We start from the raw sequence: 25,906 nt of genomic DNA, 5'->3' as shown, positions 1-25,906 counted from the left end.
AAAAACTGAACTGGAAATCTCATTTTTAAAAATTCCTAATTCTTATTTTTTGGTTAGCCTTTTACAAAGAAAGTCTATCTTAAATGACATGTAACTGTTCTAATCATCTAGTTCCTGAACAAAAAGAATGGATTAATCTAGTTAGCTTCTTAGACCATAAAATGTATCTGAATTATAAAAATATTTTTATTTACCTATTTTTAAAAGTAGGTGGTTTCATTTTATACCTTTTTAGATTTAGAGCATTGATGGTAATTACATGGCATTTTATAGACCAACTGGAGAATACACATTCCATGGTGGATAAAATCCTATGAGTAATTGATTAACAGATCTGTAGTAAACTGTGACAATAGTATGGATTTTAACAGCAGGATTTTGGGAGCAGAGAAATCTTAATTTTGGTTTTAAAAAATTTTTATTTTATATTGCAGTATAGCCGATTAGCAATGTTGCGATAGTTTCAGGTGAACAGAGAAGGGACTCGGCCATACAGACATGTATTCAGTTCAGTTCAGTTCAGTGGCTCAGTTGTGTCTGACTCTTTACAACTCCATGGACTCAGCACGCCAGGCTTCCCTGTCTGTCACCAACTTCCGGAGTTTGCTCAAGCTTATGTCCATCAAGTCGGTGATGCCATCCAACCATCTCATCCTCTGTCATCCCATTCTCCTGCCTTCAATCTTTCCCAGTATCAGGTCTTTTTCAATGAGTCAGTTCTTTGCATCAGGTGGCCAAAGTATTGGAGCTTCAACTACAGCATCAGTCCTTCCAGTAAATGTTCAGGACTGATTTCCTTTAGGATTGACTGCTTTGATCTCCTTGCAGTCCAAGGAACTTTCAAGAGTCTTCTCCAACACCACAATTCAAAAGCATAAATTATTTGGCACTCAGCATTCTTCATAGTCCAACTCTCACATCCATACACGACTACTGGAAAAACCATGGCTTTCACTAGATGGACCTTTGTGAGCAAAGTAATGTCTCTGCTTTTCAATATGCTGTCTAGGTTGGTCATAGCTTTTCTTTCAAGGAGCAAGTGTCTAATTTTATGGCTGCAGTAACCATCTGCAGTGATTTTTGGAGCCCAAGATAATAAACTTTGTCACTGTTTCCAGTGGTTCTCCATCAATTTGCAAACATGGAGTGATGGGACTGGATGCCACGATCTTAGTTTTGAATGCTGATTTTTTTTTAATTTTTATTTTAATTGGAGGCTCATTACATTATAATATTGTAGTAGTTTTTGCCATACATTGACATGAATCAGCCATGGGTATACATCTGTTCCCCATCCTGAACCCTCCTCCCACCTCCCTCCCCATCCCATCCTCTCAAGGTCATCACAGTGCACCAGCCCTGAGCACCCTGATTCATGCATTGAACCTGGACTGGCAATCTGTTTCACATATGAAAATATACGTGTTTAAATGCTATTCTCTAAAATCATTCTGCCCTTGCCTTCTCTCACAGAGTCCATAAGACTGTTCTATACATCCGAGTCTCTTTTGCTGTTGCATATAGGGTCATCATTACTATCTTTCTAAATTCCATATATATGTGTTAGTATACTATATTGGTGTTTTTCTTTCTGACTTACTTCACTCTGTATAATAGGCTCCAGTTTCATCCACCTCGTTAGAACTGATTCAAATGCATTATTTTTAATGGCTGAGTAATATTCCATTGTGTATATGTACCACAGCTTTCTTATCCATTCATCTGCCGATGGACCTCTAGGTTGCTTCCATGTATTGGCTATTATAAACAGTGCTGCGATGAACATTGGGGGTACAAATCTCTCTTTCAATTCTGGTTTCCAGAGTGTGTATGCCCAGCAGTGGGATTGGTGGGTCATATGGCAGTTTTATTTCCAATTTTTTAAGGAATCTCCACACTGTTCTCCATAGTGATTGTACTAGTTTGCTGAATGCTGAGTTTTAAGCCAACTTTTTCACTCTCCTCTTTCACCTTCATCAAGAGGCTCTTTAATTCCTCTTAACTTTCTGCCATAAGGGTGGTGTCATCTGTGTATCTGAAGTTACAGATGTATTCGTTCTCCTCCAAACTCCCCTCCCATCCAGGCTGCCACATAACATTGAGCCAAGTTCCTGGTGCTATACAGTACGAGCTTATTCATTTTAAATATAGTAAAGTGCACATGTCCATCCCAAACTCCCTAACTATCCCTTCCCCACACTCCTGCTCCCTGCATTCATTTTCTAAGTCTGTGAATTTGTTTCTGTTTTGTAAGTAAGTTCATTTGTATCATTTATGTTTAGATTTTGCATTTAAAGGATGTCATATGATATTTCTATTTCTCTCTCTGACTTGCTTCACTCAGTATGACAATCTCTAGGTCCATCCTTGTTGCTCAAAGGAGATACATATATTTTGTGTGTGTGTGTTTGAAATATTTCTTAAATTTATTTTTATTTTTTTTTAATTTTTATTTTTTTTAACGTTGGAAGGTAGTTGATTTACAATATTGTGCTGGCTTCTGCCATAAAACAACATGAATCAGCCACAAGTATACATAAGTCCCTTCCCTCCTGAGCCTCCTCCCAACCCCCACCCCATCTCAACCTTCCAGGTTGTCTCAGAGCACTGAGTTGAGCTCCCTGTGCTATACAGCAACTTCCCACTAGCTATCCATTTTACACATCAGTTCAGTTCAGTTCAGTTCAGTTCAGTCGCTCAGCTGTGTCTAACTCTTTGCGACCCCATGAATCACAGCACGCCAGGCCTCCCTGTCCATCACCATCTCCCGGAGTTCACTCAGACTCACGTGGCAATATATATATTTCAGTGATATACTCTCAATTTGTCCCTCCCTCTCCTTCCTCCTGCGGTGTCCAAAGTCTGTTCTCTGCCTGCCCTATAAATTGAATTAACAATACCATTTTTCTAGATTCCATATATATGCCTTAATATACAAAATTTGTTATTCTCTCTTTGACTTACTTCACTCTGTGTAAAAGGTTTTAGATTCATCCACCTCACTACTACTGACTCAAATGTGTTCATTTTTGTGGCTGAGTAATTTTCCATTGCATATATGTACCACATCTTCTTTATCCATTCATCTATTGATGGACATCTAGGTTGCTTCCATGTCCTGGCTATTGTAAATAGCACCGCTATGAACATTGGGGTGTGTGTGTCTTTTTCAACTATGATTTTCTCAAGGTATATGCCCAGTGGTGGGATTGTTGGGTCATATGTTATCTTTATTTCTAGTTTTGTAAGGAATTTCCATATTGTTCTCCCTAGTAGTTGTAGCAGTTTACATTCACAATAGTGCAAGAGAGTTCCCTTTTCTTCACACCCTCTCTAGCATTTATTTTTTGTAGTGGTCATTCTGACCAGTGTGAGGTGTTACCTCATAGTAATTTTGACTTGCATTTCTTTAATAATAAGGGATGTTGAGCATCTTTCCGTGTATTTGCTGGCCATCTGTACTGTGGGTTTTTTGTTTTGGCTTTTTTTTTTTTTTGAGAAATGTCTGTTTTGGTCTTCCTCCCACTTTTTGATTGGGTTGTTTGTTTTTCTGGTATTACACACCTTTGCATTATTAAAATATACATATCTCATATTACCTACAGTTTCTGTTATTTTCCAAATACGACAAGTGTGTCACATCTGTAGTATATTTAAGCAGTGGTTCAGTTCAGTTCAGTTCAGTTCAGTCAGTCAGTCGTGTCCAACTCTTTGCGACCCCATGAATTGCAGCACGCCAGGCCTCCTTGTCCATCACCAACTCCCAGAGTTCACTCAGACTCACATCCATCGAGTCAGTGATGCCATCCAGCCATCTCATCCTCTTTCGTCCCCTTCTCCTCTTGCCCCCAATCCCTCCCAGCATCAGAGTCTTTTCCAATGAGTCAACTCTTCACATGAGGTGGCCAAAGTACTGGAGTTTCAGCTTCAGCATCATTCCCTCCAAAGAATTCCCAGGGTTGATCTTCACAAAGGACTGGTTGGATCTCCTTGCAGTCCAAGGGACTCTCAAGAGTCCTCTCCAACACCACAGTTCAAAAGCATCAATTCTTCGGCGCTCAGATTTCTTCACAGTCCAATTCTCACATCCATACATGATCACAGGAAAAACCATAGCCTTGACTAGGCGGACCTTTGTTGGCAAAGTAATGTCTCTGCTTTTCAATATGCTATCTAGGTTGGTCTGACTCAACAAATTTAGAAACAATCAGCAGAGTTTCTGAAAACTCATCAAATTGATTATTGTCCAGTATTTGACTGATCAATTTTAAGTCAAAACAGCAGATCTAAGGTCCTCAGATGGAAAATATTGTAATATAATACATTATCAATTCATTTTAATATACTTGCAAGTAAAAGCTCAGAATTTTATGAAGTATTATAGGTGATGAAAGAGAGGCTTGCTGAGAAGATTGGATAAACACACATAAATTGAAGGCTAAATGAAATTAAATACTGAAATGTGTTATGCAAAAAGTAAGTATTATGAAATTTTAGATGAAAGAGAGCTATGTAGGTGGTCACTGGGGAGGACTGTGAGTTGAGGTTTGAGGCACAAGTAAGATTTTATTGGGAAAGATGAGAGGAAGTGGAAATAGTGAAAGTGGAAGTGAGGATACCAGAGAATATAATAGATTTGCTCAAGTGGCAAAAGGAGGCAAGAACCTCAACTGAAAAATACACTTAAACAGTCAGAGTGGAACCAGAAAATAGCAAGCTCTAATGCTAGAATAAGTTTTATTAGATTCCACAGGCAATGAGGAGGCACAGTGGCTGCAGCAACAGAAGATGGGTATGAAAGAAACTATATAAATGTTAAACAGAGTTACAGAAACCAAACTGAGGAAACTTTTATTTCAAAATCAGAAGAGAAATGAACACAACTATGAATTTCAAATCAAAGTCTGAGATATAATTATTAAACAATGGACAAATAATTCATATATATGTAATGTACTATATATTTTAAACCCCTAGATTTCATAACTCTAAATAAATTCCACAGTAGTGTTCCTGAGATTGAAAAAGCAAAAAACCTTTTGAGTAGTGGAACAGTCAACTATCAACATACACACTAGTAAATATTCTTTCACTGCAGTTAGGCCTATTTACTACTACAGGCTGCCCATTTCATCCCTAAACTGTTGCTATTTTTTTCTCCATAGTACTTAAAATCTTCTGACATATAAGTTATTTGCTTATTTTATTTCTTTATTATATATATCTCTTGACTACAAAGTGAGCTCCACAAAGGAAAGGATCTTTTACTGTGTGGTTCCTAATATATGCCAAATGTTCCATTAATGCCTGGAACATAGTGAGACCTTCAAATTAAAATATTTGCTAAATGAATAATTGAATGCATGTATGGACATGGGAATTACATTAAAATAAATTATAGTCTATTATATTATCTATTTAAAGAAACAAGTTATGAAGTTATTTAAAATAGGTGAAAAGGAGAAAGCAAGGGGTACTATGTAAATATTTTTTATGTTTAACTACCATTATCTTTCAAGTTTCATGAGTAATTGTTTTGATTTCAGTAAGAATTTGAAAGGTCTGAGAATTTGAGGTGTGTGAAGTTAAATAAGTAGGGTGACTACATATAAGGTGGTCTGGTATTTCCATCTTTTTAAGAATTTTCCATAGTTTGTTTTGATCCACACAGTTAAAGGCTTTAGCATAGTCAATGAAGCAGAAGTGAATGTTTTTCTGGAATTCTCTTGCTTTTTCTAAGATCCAAAGGATGTTGGCCTACACCTGTACACAAAGCCTGGTACCACCCAGCTGCCAACAGCATCCAGTGCAGTGCACCTCACCAAAACAATAAGTAAGACCAAAACACAAAAATGATCATCAGCAGACAGGATTCCACAGACACTGCAAAATATACCACCTCACACAGCCCTACTCATCAGAGGGAAAAAAAAAAAAAAAAAAACCTCACCTCCTCCCACTAGACCACAGGTACAAGGCACCCTTAATAAGAAGTCAACACAAACCACTGAACCAACCTTTCCCACTGAGGGTAAAAACCAAAAGGAAAAAGCAATACAACCCTGAAGCCTGGGTAAAGGAGACCTCAAACAGAATAAGTTAGGGGGAAAAAATGAAAAGACAAAGAAATATAGCACAAATGAAGAAACAAGGTAGAAACTCACAAGACCACATAAACAAAGAGGGAATAGGTAAACTACCTAAAAAAGCATTCAGACTAATGATGTTCCAGAGCCTCAAAAATAGAATGGACACAATGGAAGAAACAATTAACACAATTAATACAGTCAACAAAGACATAGGGAAAACAAATAATAAACATACAGAGATGAATAACAAAATTACAAATATTAAAAATACTCTAGAAGGAACTAACAGTAGAATAACTGAGGCAGAAGAACAGATAAGTGAGCTGGAAGAGAGAATGGTTGAAATAACTGCTCAAGAGCAGAATAAAAGAAAAGAACAAAAAGAACTAAGTATAGACCCAGAGACCTCTGGGACAATATTATACACACCAATATTCAAGTTATAGGAGTCCCAGAAGAAGAAGAGAAAAAGAAAAGAACTGAGAAATTTTTTGAAGAGATTATAGTTGAAAACTTGCATAACATGGGAACAGAAATATCCAATCAAGTCCAAGAAGGGCAGAGAGGCCAATACAGGGAAAACCCAAGGAGAAACACGTCGAGACACATATACTAATCAAGTTAACAAAAGTAAAGGAAAAGAAAGAATATTAAAAGAAGCAAGGGAAAAGCAACAAGTAATGTAGAAGGGAAAACCAATAAGATTAACAGCTGATCTTTCAGCAGAAACTCTGCAGGCCAGAAGGGAATGGCAGGATATATTTAAAGTACTGAAAGAAAAAAAGCTACAACCAAGATTACTCTACCCAGTAAGGACCTCATTCATATTGATGGAGAAATCAAAAGCTTTACAGACAAGCAAAACTTAAGAGAATTTAGCACTACTAAACCAGCTTACAACAAATATTAAAGGAACTTATATAGAGAGTAAACACAAGTGAAAGGAAAGACCTACAAAAACAAAGCCAAAACAATTAAGAAATGCCAGTGGGGACATACATTTCAATAATTACTTTAAATGTAAATGGGTTAAACCCTCCAACCAAAGGACACAGACTGGCTGAATGGATACAAAAACAAGACCCATATATATGCTGTCTACAAGAGACCCACTTCTGAACTAGAGACACATGTAGACTGAAAATAAAAGGATGAAATAATATATTTCATGCAAGTGGAAATCAAAAGGAATCTAGAGTGGCAATTCATTTTAGACAAAATAAACTTTAAAATGCAGTATAAGAGATAAAGAAGAGCACTATGTAATGATCAGAGTATAAACAAGAAAAGACATAACAACTGTAAATATCTATGCACCCAACATAGGAGCACCTCAATATATAAGATAAACATTAACAAACATAAAAAGGGGTAAATGCTATTATTTTCTCCCATTCAGAAGGCTGTCTTTTCACCTTGCTTACATTTTCCTTTGTTGTGCAGATTTTTAATTTTAATTAGATCCCATTTGTTTATTTTTGCTTTTATTTCCAGAATTCTGGGAGGTGGATCATAGAGGATCCTGCTGTGATTTATGTCTGAGAGTGTTTTGCCTATGTTCTCCTCTAGGAGTTTTACAGTTTCTGGTCTTACATTTAGATCTTTAATCCATTTTGAGTTTACTTTTGTGTGCGGTGTTAGAAAGTGATCTAGTTTCATTCTTTTTCAAGTGGTTGACCAGTTTTCCCAGCACCACTTGTTAAAGAGATTGTCTTTACTCCATTGTATATTCTTGCCTCCTTTGTCAAAGATAAGGTGTCCATATGTGTGTGGATTTATCTCTGGGCTTTCTGTTTTGTTCCATTGATCTATATGTCTGTCTTTGTGCCAGTACCATACTGTTTTGATGACTGTGGCTTTGTAGTAGAGCCTGAAGTCAGGCAGGTTGATTCCTCCAGTTCCATTCTTCTTTCTCAAGATTGCTTTGGCAATTCGAGGTTTTTTGTATTTTCATACAAATCTTGAAATTATTTGTTCTAGTTCTGTGAAAAATATGGCCGGTAGCTTGATAGGGATTGCATTGAATTTGTAAATTGCTTTGGGTAGTATACTCATTTTCACTATATTGATTCTTCCGATCCATGAACATGGTATATTTCTCCATCTATTAGTGTCCTCTTTGATTTCTTTCATCAGTGTTTTATAGTTTTCTATATATAGGTCTTTAGTTTCTTTGGGTAGATATATTCCTAAGTATTTTATTCTTTTCGTTGCAATGATGAATGGAATTGTTTCCTTAATTTCTTTTTCTACTTTCTCATTATTAGTGTATAGGAATGCAAGGGATTTCTGTGTGTTGATTTTACATCCTGCAACTTTACTATATTCATTGATGAGCTCTAGTAATTTTCTGGTGGAGTCTTTAGGGTTTTCCATGTAGAGGATCATGTCATCAGCAAACCGTGAGAGTTTAACTTCTTCTTTTCCAATTTGGATTCCTTTTATTTCTTTTTCTGCTCTGATTGCTGTGGCCAAAACTTCCAGAACTATGTTGAATAGTAGCGGTGAAAGTGGGCACCCTTGTCTTGTTCCTGACTTTAGGGGAAATGCTTTCAATTTTTCACCATTGAGGATAATGTTTGCTGTGGGTTTGTCATATATAGCTTTTATTATGTTGAGGTATATTCCTTCTATTCCTGCTTTCTGGAGAGTTTTTATCATAAATGGATGGTGAATTTTGTCAAAGGCTTTCTCTGCATCTATTGAGATAATCATATGGTTTTTATTTTTCAATTTGTTAATGTGGTGAAAAGACAACCTTCTGAATGGGAGAAAATAATAGCAAATGAAGCAACTGACAAACAACTAATCTCAAAAATATACAAGCAACTTATGCAGCTCAATTCCAGAAAAATAAATGACCCAATCAAAAAATGGGCCAAAGAACTAAATAGACATTTCTCCAAAGAAGACACACAGATGGCTAACAAACACATGAAAAGATGCTCAACATCACTCATTATCAGAGAAATGCAAATCAAAACCACAATGAGGTACCACTTCACACCAGTCAGAATGGCTGCGATCCAAAAATCTGAAAGCAATAAATGCTGGAGATGGTGAGGAGAAAAGGGAACCCTCCTACACTGTTGGTGGGAATGCAAACTAGTACAGCCACTATGGAGAACAGTGTGGAGATTCCTTAAAAAATTGCAAATAGAACTACCTTATGACCCAGCAATCCCACTGCTGGGCATACACACTGAGGAAACCAGAATTGAAAGAGACACATGTACCCCAATGTTCATCGCAACACTGTTTATAATAGCCAGGACATGGAAACAACCTAGATGTCCATCAGCAGATGAATGGATAAGAAACCTGTGGTACATATACACAATGGAGTATTACTCAGCTGTTAAAAAGAATTCATTTGAATCAGTTCTGATGAGATGGATGAAACTGGAGCCGATTATACAGAGTGAAGTAAGCCAGAAAGAAAAACACCAATACAGTATACTAACACATATATATGGAATTTAGAAAGATGGCAATGACGACCCTGTATACAAGACAGGAAAAAAGACACAGCTGTGTATAATGGACTTTTGGACTCAGAGGGAGAGGGAGAGGGTGGGATGATTTGGGAGAATGGCATTCTATCATGTATACTATCATGCGAGAATTGAATCGCCAGTCTATGTCTGATGCAGGATACAGCATGCTTGGGGCTGGTGCATGGGGATGACCCACAGAGATGTTATGGGAAGGGAGGTGGGAGGGGGGTTCATGTTTGGGAACACATGTAAGAATTAAAGATTTTAAAATTAAAAAAATAAAATACTAAAAAAAAAAAAAAGAATCCAATACCAACAAAAAAAAAGGGGGGGGGGTAAACACTAACGAAATAATAGTAAGGGGCTTTAACACTCATAACAGACTAGTGCAAGCAACTATGTGTTCATAAAATGGACAACTTAGAGGAAATTTAGATTCTTAGAAAAGTTGAACCTTCCAGACTGAACCAAGAAGAAATAGAAATTATGAACAAGTCAATTACAAGTACTGAAATTGAAATTGTGATTTTAAAAAATATATATCTGAAAAAACAAAAGCCCAGGACCAAACGGCTTCACAGGTGAATTCTATCAAACATTTAGAGAAAACAGGTCAGACTTTAATTTTTTGGACTCCAAAATCACTGCATATGGTGATTGCAGCCATGAAATTAAAAGACACTTACTCCTTGGAAGAAAAGTTATGACCAACCTAGATAGCATATTGAAAAGCAGAGATATTACTTTGCCAACAAAGGTCCATCTAGTCAAATTTATGGTTTTTCCAGTGGTCATGTATGGATGTGAGAGTTGGACTGTGAAGAAAGCTGAGAGCTGAAGAATTGATGCTTTTGAACTGTGGCGTTGGAGAAGACTCTTGAGAGTCCCTTGGACTGCAAGGAGATCCAACCAGTCCACCCTAAAGGAGATCAGTCCTGGGTGTTCATTAGTAGGACTGATGTTGAAGTTGAAACTCCAATACTTTGGCCACCTCATGCGAAGAGTTGACTTATTAGAAAAGACCCTAATGCTTGGAAGGATTGGGGGTAGGATGAGAAGGGGACGACAGAGGATGAGATGGCTGGATGGCATCATCGATTCAATGGACATGAGTTTGGGTGCACTCCCGGAGTTGATAATGGTCAGGGAGGCCTGGTGTGCTGTGGTTCATGGGGTCGCAACGAGTCGGACATGACTGAGTGACTGAACTGAACTGAACGGCTACCCTTCTGAAACTTTCAAAAATTTCAGAGGAAAGAATACTTCCAAAGTAGTTCTACAAGGACAAAATAACCCTGATACCAAAATTGGACAAAGATATCACAAAAAAGAAAACTAAAGGCCAATGTGAGCCCGGATATCTCAGTCGATAGAGCATCAAACTTTTAATCTGAGGGTCCAGGGTTCAAGTCACTGATAGGGCATCTCTGTTTGGACTCTCCTGATGGTCCAGTGTTTAAGACTTTGTCCTCCCAGTGCAGGGGCCCAGGTTTGATCCCCAATCATGGAACTAGTTCCTGCAGTCTCCCATGACCCAGCACAACCAAATTAAATTTAAGGCTTCCCTGGTGGCTCAGATGGTTAAGTGTCTGCCTGCAATACAGGAGACAGAGGTTTGATTCCTGGGTCAGGAAGATCCTCTGGAGAAGGAAATGGCAACACATTCCAGCACTCCTGCCTGGAAAATCCCACGGACAGAGGAACCTGATAGGCTACAGTCCATGGGGTCTCAAAAAGTCGGACACGACTGAGCGACTTCACTTTCACAGGCCAATATCATTGATGAGTATAGATACAAAAATTCTCAACAAAATTCTAGGAAACAGAATTCAACAACACATTAAAAAGATCGTACAACATGATTAAGTCAGCTTTATCCCAGGGATGCATGGATTCTTCAACATATGTCAATCAATTAATGTGATACACCATATTGACAAATTAAAAAATAAAAGCCGTATAATTTCAGTAGATGTAGAGAAAGGTTGCAACAAAATTCAGCACACGTTTATCATAAAAACTCTTCAAAAAAAAAAAAAAAAGGCACAGAAGGAACTTACCTTAACATAATAAAGAACATATACAACAAACCCACAGGAAACATATTCTCAGTGGTGATAAACTGAAAGCATTCCCTGGAATAAGACAAGAGTGTCCACTCTCACCACTATCATTCAACATAATTTTGGAAGGCTTAGCTATGACAATCAAAGAGAAAGACATAAAAGGAATCCAGATTGGAAAGGAAGAAGTAAAACTCTCACTATTTGCAGATGACATAATACTGTACGTAGAAAATCCTAAAGATACTATCAGAAAATTACTAGAACTAATCAATGAATTTAGTAAAGTCACAGGATAAAGATATCAATCAACAGAAATCATTTGTATTCCTAATGAAAATAATAACAATGAAAAATCAGAAAGAGAATTTAAGTAATCCATTCCATTTACCACTGCAGCAAAAAGAATAAAATATCTAGGAATAAACCTAAATAAGGAGGCAAAAGAGCTCTATACAGAAAACTATAAGACACTGATGAAAGAAATCAAAGATGACATAAACAGTGGCAGGGAAATTCCATGTTTTTGGGTTGAAAGAATCAATATTGTGAAAATACGTGTACTACCAAATACAACTTACAGGTTCAATGCAATCCCTATAAAATTTCCAATGGCATTTTTTTCATAGAACTAGAACAAAAAATTTTAACAATCCACATGGAGACATGAAAGACGCCAAATTATCAAAGCAATCTTGAGAACGGAGAATGGAGCTGGAGGAATCAACTTACCTGATTTCAGACAAAACTACAAAGCTACTGTCATCAAGAAAGTATGGTACTGACACAAAGACAGAAGTATAGACCAATGCAACAAGATAGAAAGCCAAAGATAACCCCACACATCTATGGGTACCTTGTATTTTACAAAGGAGGCAAGAATACAATGGGAAAAAGATAGCCTTTTCAGTAAGTGGTGCTGGAAGAACTGGACTACTATCTGTAAAAGAATGATATTAGAACACTTCTTAATACCATACACAAAGATAAAGTAAAAATGGATTAAAGACCTAGATATAATACCAGAAACTATAAAACTCTTAGAAAAAAAGGTAGGCAGAACACTATATGGCATAAATCATAGCAAGATCCATTATGACCCATCTCCTAGAATAATGGAAATAAAAACAAACAAAAACAATAAGTGAGATCTAATTAAACGTAAAAGTCTTTGCACAGCAAATGAAACTATAAACAAGGTAAAAATCAACTCTCAGAATGGGAGAAAATAATAGCAAATGGATCAACTGACAAAGAATTATTTCCAAGATATACAAGCAGTTCAAACAACTTAATACCAGAAAAACAAACAACACAATAAAAAAATGAGCAAAAGACCCAAACAGACATTTCTCCAGAGAAGACAAGCAGATGGCTAATACACACATGAAGAGATGCTCAACATCTCTCATTATTAGAGAAATGAAAATGAAAATTACAATGAGATATCATCTCATGCTGGTCAGAATGCCCATTATTTTAAAAATCCACAATCAACAAGTGCTGGAGAGTGTGTGCAGAAATGAGAAGCCTCTTGCACCACTGCTGGGATGTAAGTTGATACACCCACTATGGAAGACAGTATGGAGATTCCATTAAAAACTAGGACTAAAACTACTATCAGTTCAGTTCAGTTCAGTTCAGTTGCTCAGTCGTGTCCGACTCTTTGCAACCCCGTGAATTGCAGCACGCCAGGCCTCCCTGCCCATCACCAACTCCCAGAGTTCACTCAAAATCATGTCCATCAAGTCGGTGATGCCATCCAGCCATCTCATCCTCGGTCGTCCCCTTCTCCTCCTGCCCCCAATCCCTCCCAGCATCAGAGTCTTTTCCAATGAGTCAACTCTTCGCATGAGGTGGCCAAAGTATTGGAGTTTCAGCTTTAGAATCATTCCTTCCAAAGAACACCCAGGACTGATCTCCTTCAGAATGGACTGGTCGGATCTCCTTGCAATCCAAGAGACTCTCAAGAGTCTTCTCCAACACCACAGTTCAAAAGCATCAATTCTTTGGCGCTCAGCTTTCTTCACAGTCCAACTCTCATATCCATAAATGATCACTGGGAAAACCATAGCCTTGACTAGACGGACCTTTATTGGCAAAGTATGTCTCTGCTTTTCAATATGCTATCTAGTTTGGTCATAACTTTCCTTCCAAGAAGTAAGCGTCTTTTAATTTCATGGCTGCAGTCACCATTTGCAGTGATTTTGAAGTCCATGAAAATAAAGTCTGACTCTGTGCATTTTGGGGAGGATTAGAATGAGATAATCAAAGTAAAATGCCTTTAAACCATGAAAATAAAGTCTGACACTGTTTCCACTGTTTCCCCATCTATTTCCCATGAAGTGATGGGACCAGGTGCCATGATCTTGGTTTTCTGAATGTTGAGCTTTAACCCAACTTTTTCAGTCTCCACTTTCACTTTCATCAAGAGGCTCTTTAGTTCTTCTTCACTTTCTGCCATAAGGGTGGTGTCATCTGCATATCTGAGGTTATTCATATTTCTCCTGGCAATCTTGATTCCAGCTTGTGCTTCTTCCAGCCCATCGTTTCTCATGATGTACTCTGCATATAAGTTAAATAAAGAGGGTGACAGTATAGAGCCTTGACGTACTCCTTTTCCTATTTGGAACCAGTCTGTTGTTCCATGTCCAGTGGTAGCTGTTGCTTCCTGACCTAAATACAGATTTCTCAAGAGGCAGGTCAGGTGGTCTGGTATTCCCATCTCTTTCATAACTTTCCAGTTTGTGGTGATCCACACAGTCAAAGGCTTTGGCATGGTCAATAAAGCAGAAGTTGATGTTTTTCTGGAACTCTCATCCTTTTTCAAGATCCAACGGAAGTTAGCAATTTGATCTCTGGTTCCTCTGCCTTTTGTAAATTCAGCTTGAAATCTGGAAGTTCACAGTTCATGTACTGTTGAAGCCTCCCTTGGAGAATTTTGAGCATTGCTTTACTAGTGTGTGAGATGAGTGCAATTGTGTGGTAGTTTGAGCATTGTTTGGCATTGTCTTTCCTTGGGATTGGAATGGAAACTGACCTTTTCCAGTCATGTGGCCACTGCTGAGTTTTCCAAATTTGCTGGCATATTGAGTACAGCACTTTTACAGCATTATCTCTTAGGATTTGAAATAGCTCAACTGGAATTTTATCACCCCCACTAGCTTTATTTGTGGTGATGTTTCCTAAGGCCCACTTGACTTCTCATTCCAATATTTCTGGCTCTAAGTGAGTGATAAATCCATCGTGGTTATCTGGGTCATGAAGATCTTTCTTTTATACATCTTCTGTGTATTCTTGCCACCTCTTATTAATATCTTCTGCTTCTGTTAGATCCATACGATTTCTGTCCTTTTTGAAGTGACAGAGCCAAAGCAAAAACAACACCCAATTGTGGATGTGACTGGTGATAAAAGTAAAGTTTGGAATGTTAGGTTCATGAATCAAGGCAAATTGGATGTGGTCAAACAGGAGATGGCAAGAGTGAAAGTTAACATTTTAGGAATCAGCGAACTAAAATGGACTGGAATGGGTGAATTTAACTCAGATGACCATTATATTTACTACTGTGGACAAGAATCCATTAGAAGAAATGGAGTAGCCATCATAGTCAACAGAGACCATGATAACAGGAAATAAAACAAGGCTACTTCATAATTTTGTCTCAACAGACAAAACCAAGGCTGCAATGCCACATTCTACATTCCCCATCACTGAATTGCCCCTCCTGGGACTTTCCAGGTGGCAATAGTGGTAAAGAACTTGCTTGCCATTGCAGGAGATGTAAGAGACACAGGCTCAATCCCTGGGTTCAGAAGATCCCCTGGAGAAGAAAATGCAACCTACTCCAATGTTCTTTCCTGGAAAACCCCATGAGGAGAGGAGGCTGGCAGGTAATAGTCCATAGGGTCGCAAAGAATCAGATACAACTGAAGAGACTTAGCACTCTCAAAACACCCAATTTGAGCAAATGCTCACTTCATTATAACCTCCCCTAAATTACCCAGCCAAAGACCAAATCCTCCATTTCTAGCATCCTCTTACTGAGATATATCATGGTTCTCTATGTTATGTGTCCTTTGCTGCAACAAGTAATAAACACAGCTTATTTCAGTACTGATTTATTCTTATAGTTTGATTGAGGGACACTGACAGTGGTAAATTTTCCTTGAAAGTAAGCCAAAAAATTTTCAGCTGATGGTTACATTTCATTGTGTGGATAAAGTGTGCTTCCAGGAAAAGCTAGAAAATGATTAACATGGGTGTTTGTCACAGTGGCATTTTATATTTATGTAATTATTTCATGGATACCTCTCTTCCTATTAAATCTAGATCATCAGTTCCATAAGAGCAGTGAAAATATCTGGCTTTTTTCATCATTGTATCCCTAAGATCAAGCACAATGTCTGGCACAGTGTAGACTTCTGGAGTACAATAGAAATAGAATATGAGAAAAATACATAGGCTTCCATTAAAAGAGTGAAAAACTCCTGTTAAAATTAATTTTAATAACATACCTTACCTCAGTATATTCAAAATTTTATCATTTAAACATGCAATTAGCATAAAATTTTAGACATTTGTATATTCTTTTTAGAAAATCTTTGAAATCATCTATTTTATACTTGTAGCATATGTCAGTTTGAATGCTAAATTTTCATCATACAAATTTGACCTATACATAATTTTCACAAGGTTTACAGTTGAAAAAGTAGATTCAAATACCCAAGTTTTCTAATAACTGAATTGTTAGCCTTTTAAAAGCTTTACTGAGGCATAACTAATGAAAACTAAATTACACATATTTAAATTGTACAATTTGATGTTCTCATTTGTGTATATGTCAAGAAACAATCTTGGGTGAACATACCCATCATATGCTTAAATATTTCCTAATGCTCTCTTTCAATCAATTTGCCCCACCTTTTGTCCGCCTACATGACCATGCAACCACTGACCTGCTTTCTGTCATTAGTTTGCATTTTCAATAATTTTATATAGATTGAAGCATACAGTATTCTTTTTTTTAATCTGGTTTCTTTCACTCAAGCTGATTATTTTTAGATTCAATCAATGTGATGTGCACATCAATAGTTTGCTTTTTAATTGTTGATTACTATTCCCCTATATGCACAAAAAATTTTTATCCATTCACCTGTTAATGAACATTTAGCTTGTTTCTACTTTTAGGCTACTATAACTACAGCAGCTATAAACATTCATGTAAAAGTTTTTGTAAGGAAAAGTGCTATTGCTCCTCTTGGGCAAAGACTTATCAGAATAGTTGGATACTAGGGCAGGTGTATGTTTAGCTTTAAAAAAAACTACCAAAATGTTTTCCAAAGTGACTGTACTATTTTACAGTCCCACAATCAATGTATGATTGTTCCTTTATTTCCGTATCTTTGCCAATAATTCTTATTCTAGAGAGTGTGAAATATCTCATTTTTATTTTAATATGCATTTCCTGAATGATGTATAATTTTGAGCAGCTGTTCACATATTTACTGAATGTTCATGCATCAGTTTTGCTCATTTGTAATCAGATCATTTGTCCTTGAAAGTGTTTTGTATATGCTGGATAGAAGTCCATTAATGAGAGGGAGAGGGTGGGATGATTTGGGAGAATGGCATTGAAACATGTATAATATCATATATGAAACAAATCGCCAGTCCAGGTTCAATGCATGATACTGGATGCTTGGGGCTGGTGCACTGAGACGACCCAGAGGGATGGTATGGGGAGGGAGGAGGGAGAGGGGTTCAGGATGGGGAACACTTGTATACCTGTGGCGGATTCATGTTGATGTATGGCAAAACCAATACAATATTGTAAAGTGATTAACCTCCAATAAAATAAATAAATTTATATTTTTCAAAAGCCCATTAATGGATAAGTGATTTGCAAATATTTCCTTCTAGGTTGTTACTCGTCTTTTCATTTTCTTCATGGTATATTTCAAAGTGTTAATTAAGGTTTTGAATTTTGTTGAGACCCAATTTATTCATTTTTCAATTTTATGGATTGCACTGTTGACTTAGTATCTAAGAAATCTTTACCTAACTCTTAGTCTCAAATATTTTCTCTTATTTTTTTCCATAAAATATTATTGGTATAACTCTTGCATTTAGGTCTCTAATCTATTTTGAAGTATTTGTGTGTGTGTTCATGTCCAACTGTCCAAGTACCATTCATTAAACAGACATCTTTCCCTTCCACAATGACTTGTCTTAACATTTTTTATAAAATCAGTTCCCTATAAATATAACAACTATTTCTGCACTCTCAGTTCTTTTCAATTGTTTCAAAGCTATTTACCATGCAATAACTTGAGATATTTTTCTAAAAGTCTACTCACATTGTTGTTTTTGTTTTTTTACTGTTGAAATCCTTTAATAGTTTCCCTTCTAAAGTAAAGTTACATCAAAATCTTCTGCATGTTAGACTTATAGGTGCTACACAGATCAACTGAATGAGATTCTTTAGGAAAACACAATTTTAATGAAATTATGTTAGATTAATATAATAAGAATCATAACAGTTGTAGCAGAAAGCCAGAGAACAATGTTGTTAAAATATTAGTTACTCACCACTTCTAAATACTGAAATACACAAATATACAGTAATGTAATTTATTTAACTTTGATTGAGATGTTTATATCAATCATGATTCAATTTTATGATAAAATTAACTGGTCTTATTAGATGTATAAAAATTATGATATTTTATGAAATATCTTTAATTTTTTTAAAACTGAAAAAAACTGCTCAAAGTTTATACAATGTGCTAATTACTGTCTTTTATTTAAGGTTACCTTTTTAGTTTATGTAAATATTATGATCTCAAAATATATCCTTTGAGATTAGGATTAATTAGCTTATTGAGGCTCAGTATTGCCAACTTTTCAAATATCATGACAATTTTCTCAATGGCATTCCTACTAATGAGATGGGGGGAAACCCACTTGCTGCTTTAAATGAAAGATTACTTACTGCTCTTTTTCTAGAACACCCTGTAATCCAAGGCACAGTAAGGTTTCCTGAAATCTGTGGAAACAACAAATGGAATCTCAGTAAGATATGCATTGATACTATTTGGAATGCTGATCAATACCAAAGAATTCACACAAGATGTCAAGATAGGTCTGCATTCAGAGCATATCCCCTATGTGGACAAATGCTGTTACCTTATTTAAAGCAAGAGCTTTAAAAGGCCTTCCTTCATGGCAAAATTCAAAAAGTAGTGTAGTTCCTCTGAAAATTCAAGAAAACTTTGAGGCCTTTTTTTAGGCCTGAAAATATGGTTTGGCAATCTATGGACAATAAAATTATTATAATAAAACTTCATTGCTCTGTGGAATAAATGAGTTACAATCATCAAATAATTACCTACAGTCATTGTACTATATATTGGCACCTTAACTTTATTCATCTAATATAACTGCAAGGCCCTTTTTAAGTAGAAACTACTAAGGTGAATAGCTAGTAAAACCATATTACATCAGCATTGCCACATAAGGAGATAAATGCCACTCTCATAGGATTCTGGGGAGTGATTCCAGAGACCAAAGTGTTTCTGAGAGCAATGACTCTAGTTAGCCTATACTTAACCACACCTTTTCCTAGGACATACAAGGATTGGGGAGTACTCAAAACTCTCCACTTGCCCTCTCCTTCCCTCCCAAACATATGGCTCTCAAGAGACAGACAAATCAGCCTTTCTAAGTGGTAGTGGTGAAGGAATGTGGTGTTCAATAAAACATTTTTTGGTTTTGATAAATTATATTCAGCAATGATCAATGAATCTGTATTATGCTCATTTATAAGAAGTGATGTTTAAAAAGTCAAGGTAAGCTGTAAAGTAATATTGAAATTCCAGGTAAATGATTACTGTCCCTGGCTATCAGACTTGTCATTTTGACTTAAAAATACATCAATATGCTAAGAACCAGTTAAAAATTATATAAACTCCAAATAATACTTGTAAGGAAAACTTTTACTCAAATTAAAAATCCCATTAAATTATAATAGCAATTAACTCAAATGCTTGAGGTCATGAGGTTTGAATAATTGATTTTTTAATGGTGAATTGAGAATTAAAATTTTCTACAGAAAAATACTTTAAAAGTTATATCTTCTTATCTTTTTACTAATACTTGGTGTAAGATACAATGTTTGCAAAGTAAATTGATTGCTAGTCTCAATGAAGGGGGTAAATCTGCTAAAATAGTCATATAATATACTCTTGAAAAAATAGAGATAGCCAACTGGATATATGTATATCTAATTTTGCCTATAACTGAGGATATTTTAAAACTCATTATGTTAAGTTGCTGGAGAAAATATGTTAAACCAAATGAGTTACACCTCCCTCATAAACTAGTAACTACTCAAAAGGAAGGAAAGTTATGAAAAACCTAGACAGTATATTAAAAAGCACAGACACTACTTTGTCAACAAAGGTCCATCTAGTCAAGGCTATCATTTTTCCAGTGCTCATGTATGGATGTGAGAGTTAGACTATAAAAAAAGATGAGTGCCAAAGAATCGATGCTTTTGTACTGTGATGTTGGAGAAGACTCTTGAGAGTCCCTTGGACTGCAGGGAGATCCAACCAGTCCACTCTAAAGGAGATCAGTCCCTGAGTGTTCATTGGAAGGACTGATGTTGAAGCTGAAACTCCAATATTTTGGCCATCTGATGTGAAGAGCTAACTCATTTGAAAAGACCCTGATGTTGGGAAAGATTGAAGGCAGGAGGAGAAGGGGATGACAGAGGATGAGATGGTTGGATGGCATCACTGACTCAATGGACGTGAGTTTGGGTGGACTCTGGGCGTTGATGATGGACAGGGAGCCCTGGTGTGCTGCAGTTCATGGGGTCGTACAGAGTTGGACATGACTGAGAGACTGAACTGAACTGAACTCAAAAACTAATGTGAAACAAATGGTATATATAATAAACAAGGTAATTGAATTTCTTCAAACATGGACCTTATAATACATTTAAGAATACAAAATGTAGATTCACTAGAGGGCAGACAGAAGAAGTGAGAACTACAGTCTCACAGCCTCCAAAATGAAAATCACAATCACACAAAGTTAATCAGAATGAGAAGGCAGAAGATTATATCCCAGATGAAGGAACAAGATAAAACACTGGAAAAACAACTAAAGGAACTGGAAATTGGCAATCTTCCAGAAAAAGAGTTCAGAATGATGATAGTGAAGATGATACAGGATTTTGGAAAAATAACAGAAAAGCTTCAAGAAATGGTTACCAAGACCTAGAAGACCTAAGGAACAAACACACAGAAAAAAATAATACACTAGAATGAATCAATAAAAGGCAGAAGAACAGATAAGTAACTTGGAAGACAGAATGGTGGAAATCACTGCCGCAAAATAGAATATAGAAGAAAAGAATAAAAATAAATGGAAACAGACTAAGACACCTCTGGAACCACATTAAACACACCAGCATTTGCATTTTATGGATCCCAGAAGGAGAAAAGAGAGGGAAAGGACAGAAAATATTTCATGAGATAATAGCTGAAAATTTCCCTAACATGGGAAAGGAAAAAATCAAGCAAGTCCAGGAATTGCAGAGTCCCAGGCAGGATAAACCAAAGGAGGAACATACCAGGACATATAGTAATCAAACAAAAATTAAAGACAAAGATAAAATATTAAAAGTAACAAGGGAAAAACAACAAATAATATACAAGGGAACTGCCATAAGTTTATCAGGTAATTTCTGAACAGAAACTCCATAAGCCAGAAAGGAATGACATGATATATTTAAATTTATGAAAGGGGAAAGTCTACAATCAAAAATACTCTACCCAGCAAGACTCACATTCAGATTTGGTGGAGAAATCAAAAGTTTTCCAGACAAGCAAAAGTTAAGAGAATTCAGCACTAGCAAATCAGCTATACAACAAATACCAAATGAACCTGTTTAGGCAAGAAACACAAGAGAAGGTAAAAACCTACAAAAAATAAACCCAAAGCAATTAAGAAAATGGTAATAAGGTCATGCATATAAATAATTACCTTAAATGTAAATGGATTAAATGCACCAACTAACCAAAAGACATACACTCTTTGGGGTGGATACAAAAATAAGACACATATATATGCTGTCTACAAGAAACCCACCTCAGACCTAGGGACACTTACAGGCTGAAAGTAAGGGGATAGGAGAAGGTATTCCATGAAAATGAAAATGAAAAGAAAGCTGGAGTAGCAATACTCATATCAGACAAAATAGTTAAAAAAAAAAAAAAAAAAAGACTTAGAGACCAAGAAGGACATTACAAGATGATCACATGTTCAACTCAGGAAGATATAAAAATTACAAATATATATATGTACACCCAACATAGGAGCACCTCAAAATGTAAGGCAAATACAGACAAGAATAAAGGAAGAAATCAATAGTAATATAATAATAGTGGGAGATTTCAACTCCCCACTTTCATCAATCCACACATATCATCCACACAAAAAACAGGCCTAAATGACACTTTAGACTGGATGGACTTAATTGATAATTGTTGAGCATTCCACCCAAAAGCAGCAGACTATGCATTCTTCTCAAGTGCCCACGGAGCATTCTCCAAGAATGAGCACATGCTGGACTACAAGGCAAACTTCAGTAAATTAAAGAAAATTTAAAACATATTAAGCATGTTTTCTCATAACAGTGTTATGAAATTAGAAAAAAAAATTACAAGATGGCGGCCTAACATGGTGGAGGAATAGGATGGGGAGATCACTTTCTTCCGCAAAAATTCACTGAAAGATCATTTGAATGCTGAGCAAATTCCACAAAACAACTTCTGAATGCTGGCAGAGGACACCAGGCACCAAGAAAGGCAGACCATTGTCTTTGAAAGGAGATGCTTTATCATCAGTCCCATAGGGATGGAGACGTCTTGAGGCTACTGTAAGATTAAGACTGAAAACCAGAGGCAGGAGGCTTAAATCCAAAACCTGAAAACATCAGAGAACTCCTGACTCCAGGGAACATTAATCAATAAAAGCTCATCCAAAAGCTTCTGTACCTACACTGAAACCAAGCTCCACCCAAGAGCCAAAAAGTTTCAGAGCAAGACATAACACACAAATTCTCCAGCAACACAGGAACAAACCAGCTCTTCAACAAATGCTAAAGGATCTTCTCTAGACAGGAAACACAGAAAAGGTGTATAAACTCGAACCCCCCGAAAGGTAAATGGCAACTGGATCATGCTTATCCATACTTATCAATAATTATCTTAAATGTAAATGGGTTGAATGTTCCAACCAAAAGACAAAGACTGGCTGAATGGATACAAAAACAAGACCCCTATATATGTTGTCTACAAGAGAAACACCTCAAAAAAAGAGACACATACAGATTGAAAGAGAAGGGCTGGAAAAAAGATATTTCACTCAAATGGAGACCAAAAGAAAGGAGGAATAGCAATACTCATATCATATAAAATAGACTTTGAAATAAAGGCTAAGAAAAGAGACAAAGAAGGACACTTCATAATGATCAAAGGATCGATCCAAGAAGAAGATACACAATTATAAATATATATGCACCCAACATAGGAGTACCACAGCATGTAAGGAAAATGCTAACAATTATGAAAGGGGAAATTAACAGTAATATTAAAATTATTAGTAAAATCCCATGATAGTTATAGTCAGATACTTTAATACCCCACTCACACCTATGGATAGATCAAGTAAACAGAAAATTAACAAGGAAACACAAACTTTGAATGATACAATGGACCAGTTAGACCTATTTGATATCTATAGGACATTTCACCCCCAAGCAAGGAATTTCACCTTTTTCTCAAGTGCACACGGAATCTTCTCCAGGATAGATCACATCCTGGGCCTTAAATACAGTCTCGCTAAATTCAAAAAAATTGAAATCATTCCAAGTTCTTTTCTGATCACAATGCAGTAAGATTAGATGTCAACTGCAGGGAAAAAAAAGAAAAAAAAAACTATTAAAACTTCCAACATATGGAGGCAAAGCAACACACTTCTGAATAATCAAAAAATCAAAAAAGAAATCAAAATACGCATAGAAACAAATGAAAATGAAAACACAACAATCCAAAACGTATGGGACTTAGTGAAAGCAGTGCTAAGGGGAAGGTTCATAGCAATACAAGATTACCTCAAGAAACAAGAAAAAAGTCAAATAAATAACCTAACTCTACACCTAAAGCAACTAAAAAAGGAAGAAATGAAGAACCTCAGGGTTAGTAGAAGGAAAGAAATCTTAAAATATAGGGCAGAAATAAATGCAAAAGAAACAAGAGAGACCATAGCAAAAATCAACAAAGCCAAAAGCTGGTTCTTTGAGAAGAGGAATAAAATAGAAAAACCATTATCCAGACATATCAAGAAACAAAGGGAGAAGAATCAAATCAACAAAATTAGAAATGAAAATGGAAAAATCACAACGGACTACACAGAAATACAAAGGATCATAAGAGACTACTATCAGCAACTATATGACAATAAAATGGACAACTTGGAAGAAAAGGACAAATTCTTAGAAAAGCATAACTTTCCAAAACTGAACCAGGAAGAAATAGAACTTTTTTAACAGACTTATCACAAACACAGAAATCAAAACTGTAATAAGAAATCTGTCAGCAAACAAAAGCCCAGGACCGGTCGACTTCACAGCTGAATTCTACCAAAAATTTAGAGAAAAGCTAACACCTATCCTACTCAAACTCTTCCAAAAAATTGCAGAGGAAGGTAAACTTCCAAACTCATTCTATGAGGCCACCATTACCCTAATACCAAAACCTGACAAAGATGCCACAAAAAAGAAAACTATAGGCCAATATTACTGATGAACATAGATGCAAAAATCCTTAACAAAATCCTAGCGAACAGAATCCAACAACATATTAAAAAGATCATACATTTTGACCAAGTGGTTTTTTCCCAAGGATGCAAGGATTCTTTAATATATGCAAACCAATCAATGTAAGTAATACATCACATTAACAACTTGGAAGATAAATACCATATGATTATCTCAATAGATGCACAGAAAGCCTTTGACAAAATTCAATATCCATGTATAATAAAAACTCTCCAGAAAGTAGGCATAGAAGGAACATACCTCAACATAATAAAAGCTATATATGACAAACTCACAGCAAACATGGCCCTCAATGGTGAAAACTTGAAAGCATTTCCCCTAAAGTCAGGAAAAAGACAAGGGTGTCCATTCTCACTACTATTCAACATACTTTCGGAAGTTTTAGCCACAGCAAGCAGAGAATAAAAAGGAATAAAAGAAATCCAGATTGGAAAAGAAGTAAAACTCTCATTGTTTGAAGATGACATGATCCCCTATGTAGAAAACCCTAAAGACTTCACCAGAAAATTACTGGAGCTAATCATTGAATATAGGAACTTTTCAGGATATAAAATTAACACACAGAAATCCATTGCATTCCTATATACTAACAATGAGAAAACAGAAAGAGAAATTAAGGAAATAATTTCATTCACTATTATAATAAGAAGAATAAAGTACTTAGGAATATATCTACCTAAAGAATCAAAAGACCTATATATAGAAAACCATAAAACACTGATGAAAGAAATCAAAGAGGACACAAATAGATGGAGAAATATACCGTGTTCATGGATTGGAAGAATCAATATAGTGAAAATGAGTATACTACCCAAAGTAATCTATAGATTCGATGCAATCCCTATCAAGCTACCAATGGTATTTTTCAGAGAACTAGAACAAATAGTTTCACAATTTGTATGGGAATACAAAAATCCTCGTATAGCCCATGCAATCTTGAGAAAGAAGAATGGATCTGGGGGAATCAACCTGCCTGACTCCAGGCTATACTACAAAGCCACAGTCATCAAGACAGTATGATACTGGCACAAAGACAGAAATATAGATCAATGGAACAAAATAGAAAGCCCAGAGATAAATTCACACATCTATGGACACCTTATCTTCGACAAAAGGAGGCAAGAATATACAATGGAGAAAAGACAATCTCTTCAAAAAGTGGTGCTAGGAAAACTGGTTAACCACTTGTAAAAGAATGTGGAGAGTAGCGTGGATGAATATCACTAACATATGTAAATGGACAATCAATGGGTATTTGCTGTATGACTCAGGGAACTCAAGCAGGGGCTCTGTAATAACCTAGAGGGGTGAAGATGGGTGGGAGGTGGGAGGGAGATTCAAGAA

The 25,906-nt window shown here is 36.2% G+C and overlaps 1 protein-coding gene across 1 annotated transcript in view; it reads right to left on the bottom strand.

The window, feature by feature from the left end:
- Positions 1–25,906, bottom strand: part of HDX (highly divergent homeobox) — a 214,712-nt gene that overhangs the window by 121,863 nt on the left and 66,943 nt on the right. Inside the window, exon 3 of the mRNA XM_068962922.1 lies at positions 18,644–18,697. Within this exon, the coding sequence (XP_068819023.1) occupies positions 18,644–18,697 (54 nt within the window). The remainder of the gene's footprint in view (positions 1–18,643; positions 18,698–25,906) is intronic.

This window comes from Capricornis sumatraensis, chromosome X (assembly GCF_032405125.1).
Source record: "Capricornis sumatraensis isolate serow.1 chromosome X, serow.2, whole genome shotgun sequence".
Classification (NCBI taxonomy): domain Eukaryota; kingdom Metazoa; phylum Chordata; class Mammalia; order Artiodactyla; family Bovidae; genus Capricornis; species Capricornis sumatraensis.
This window is presented reverse-complemented; position numbering and strand designations above follow the sequence as displayed.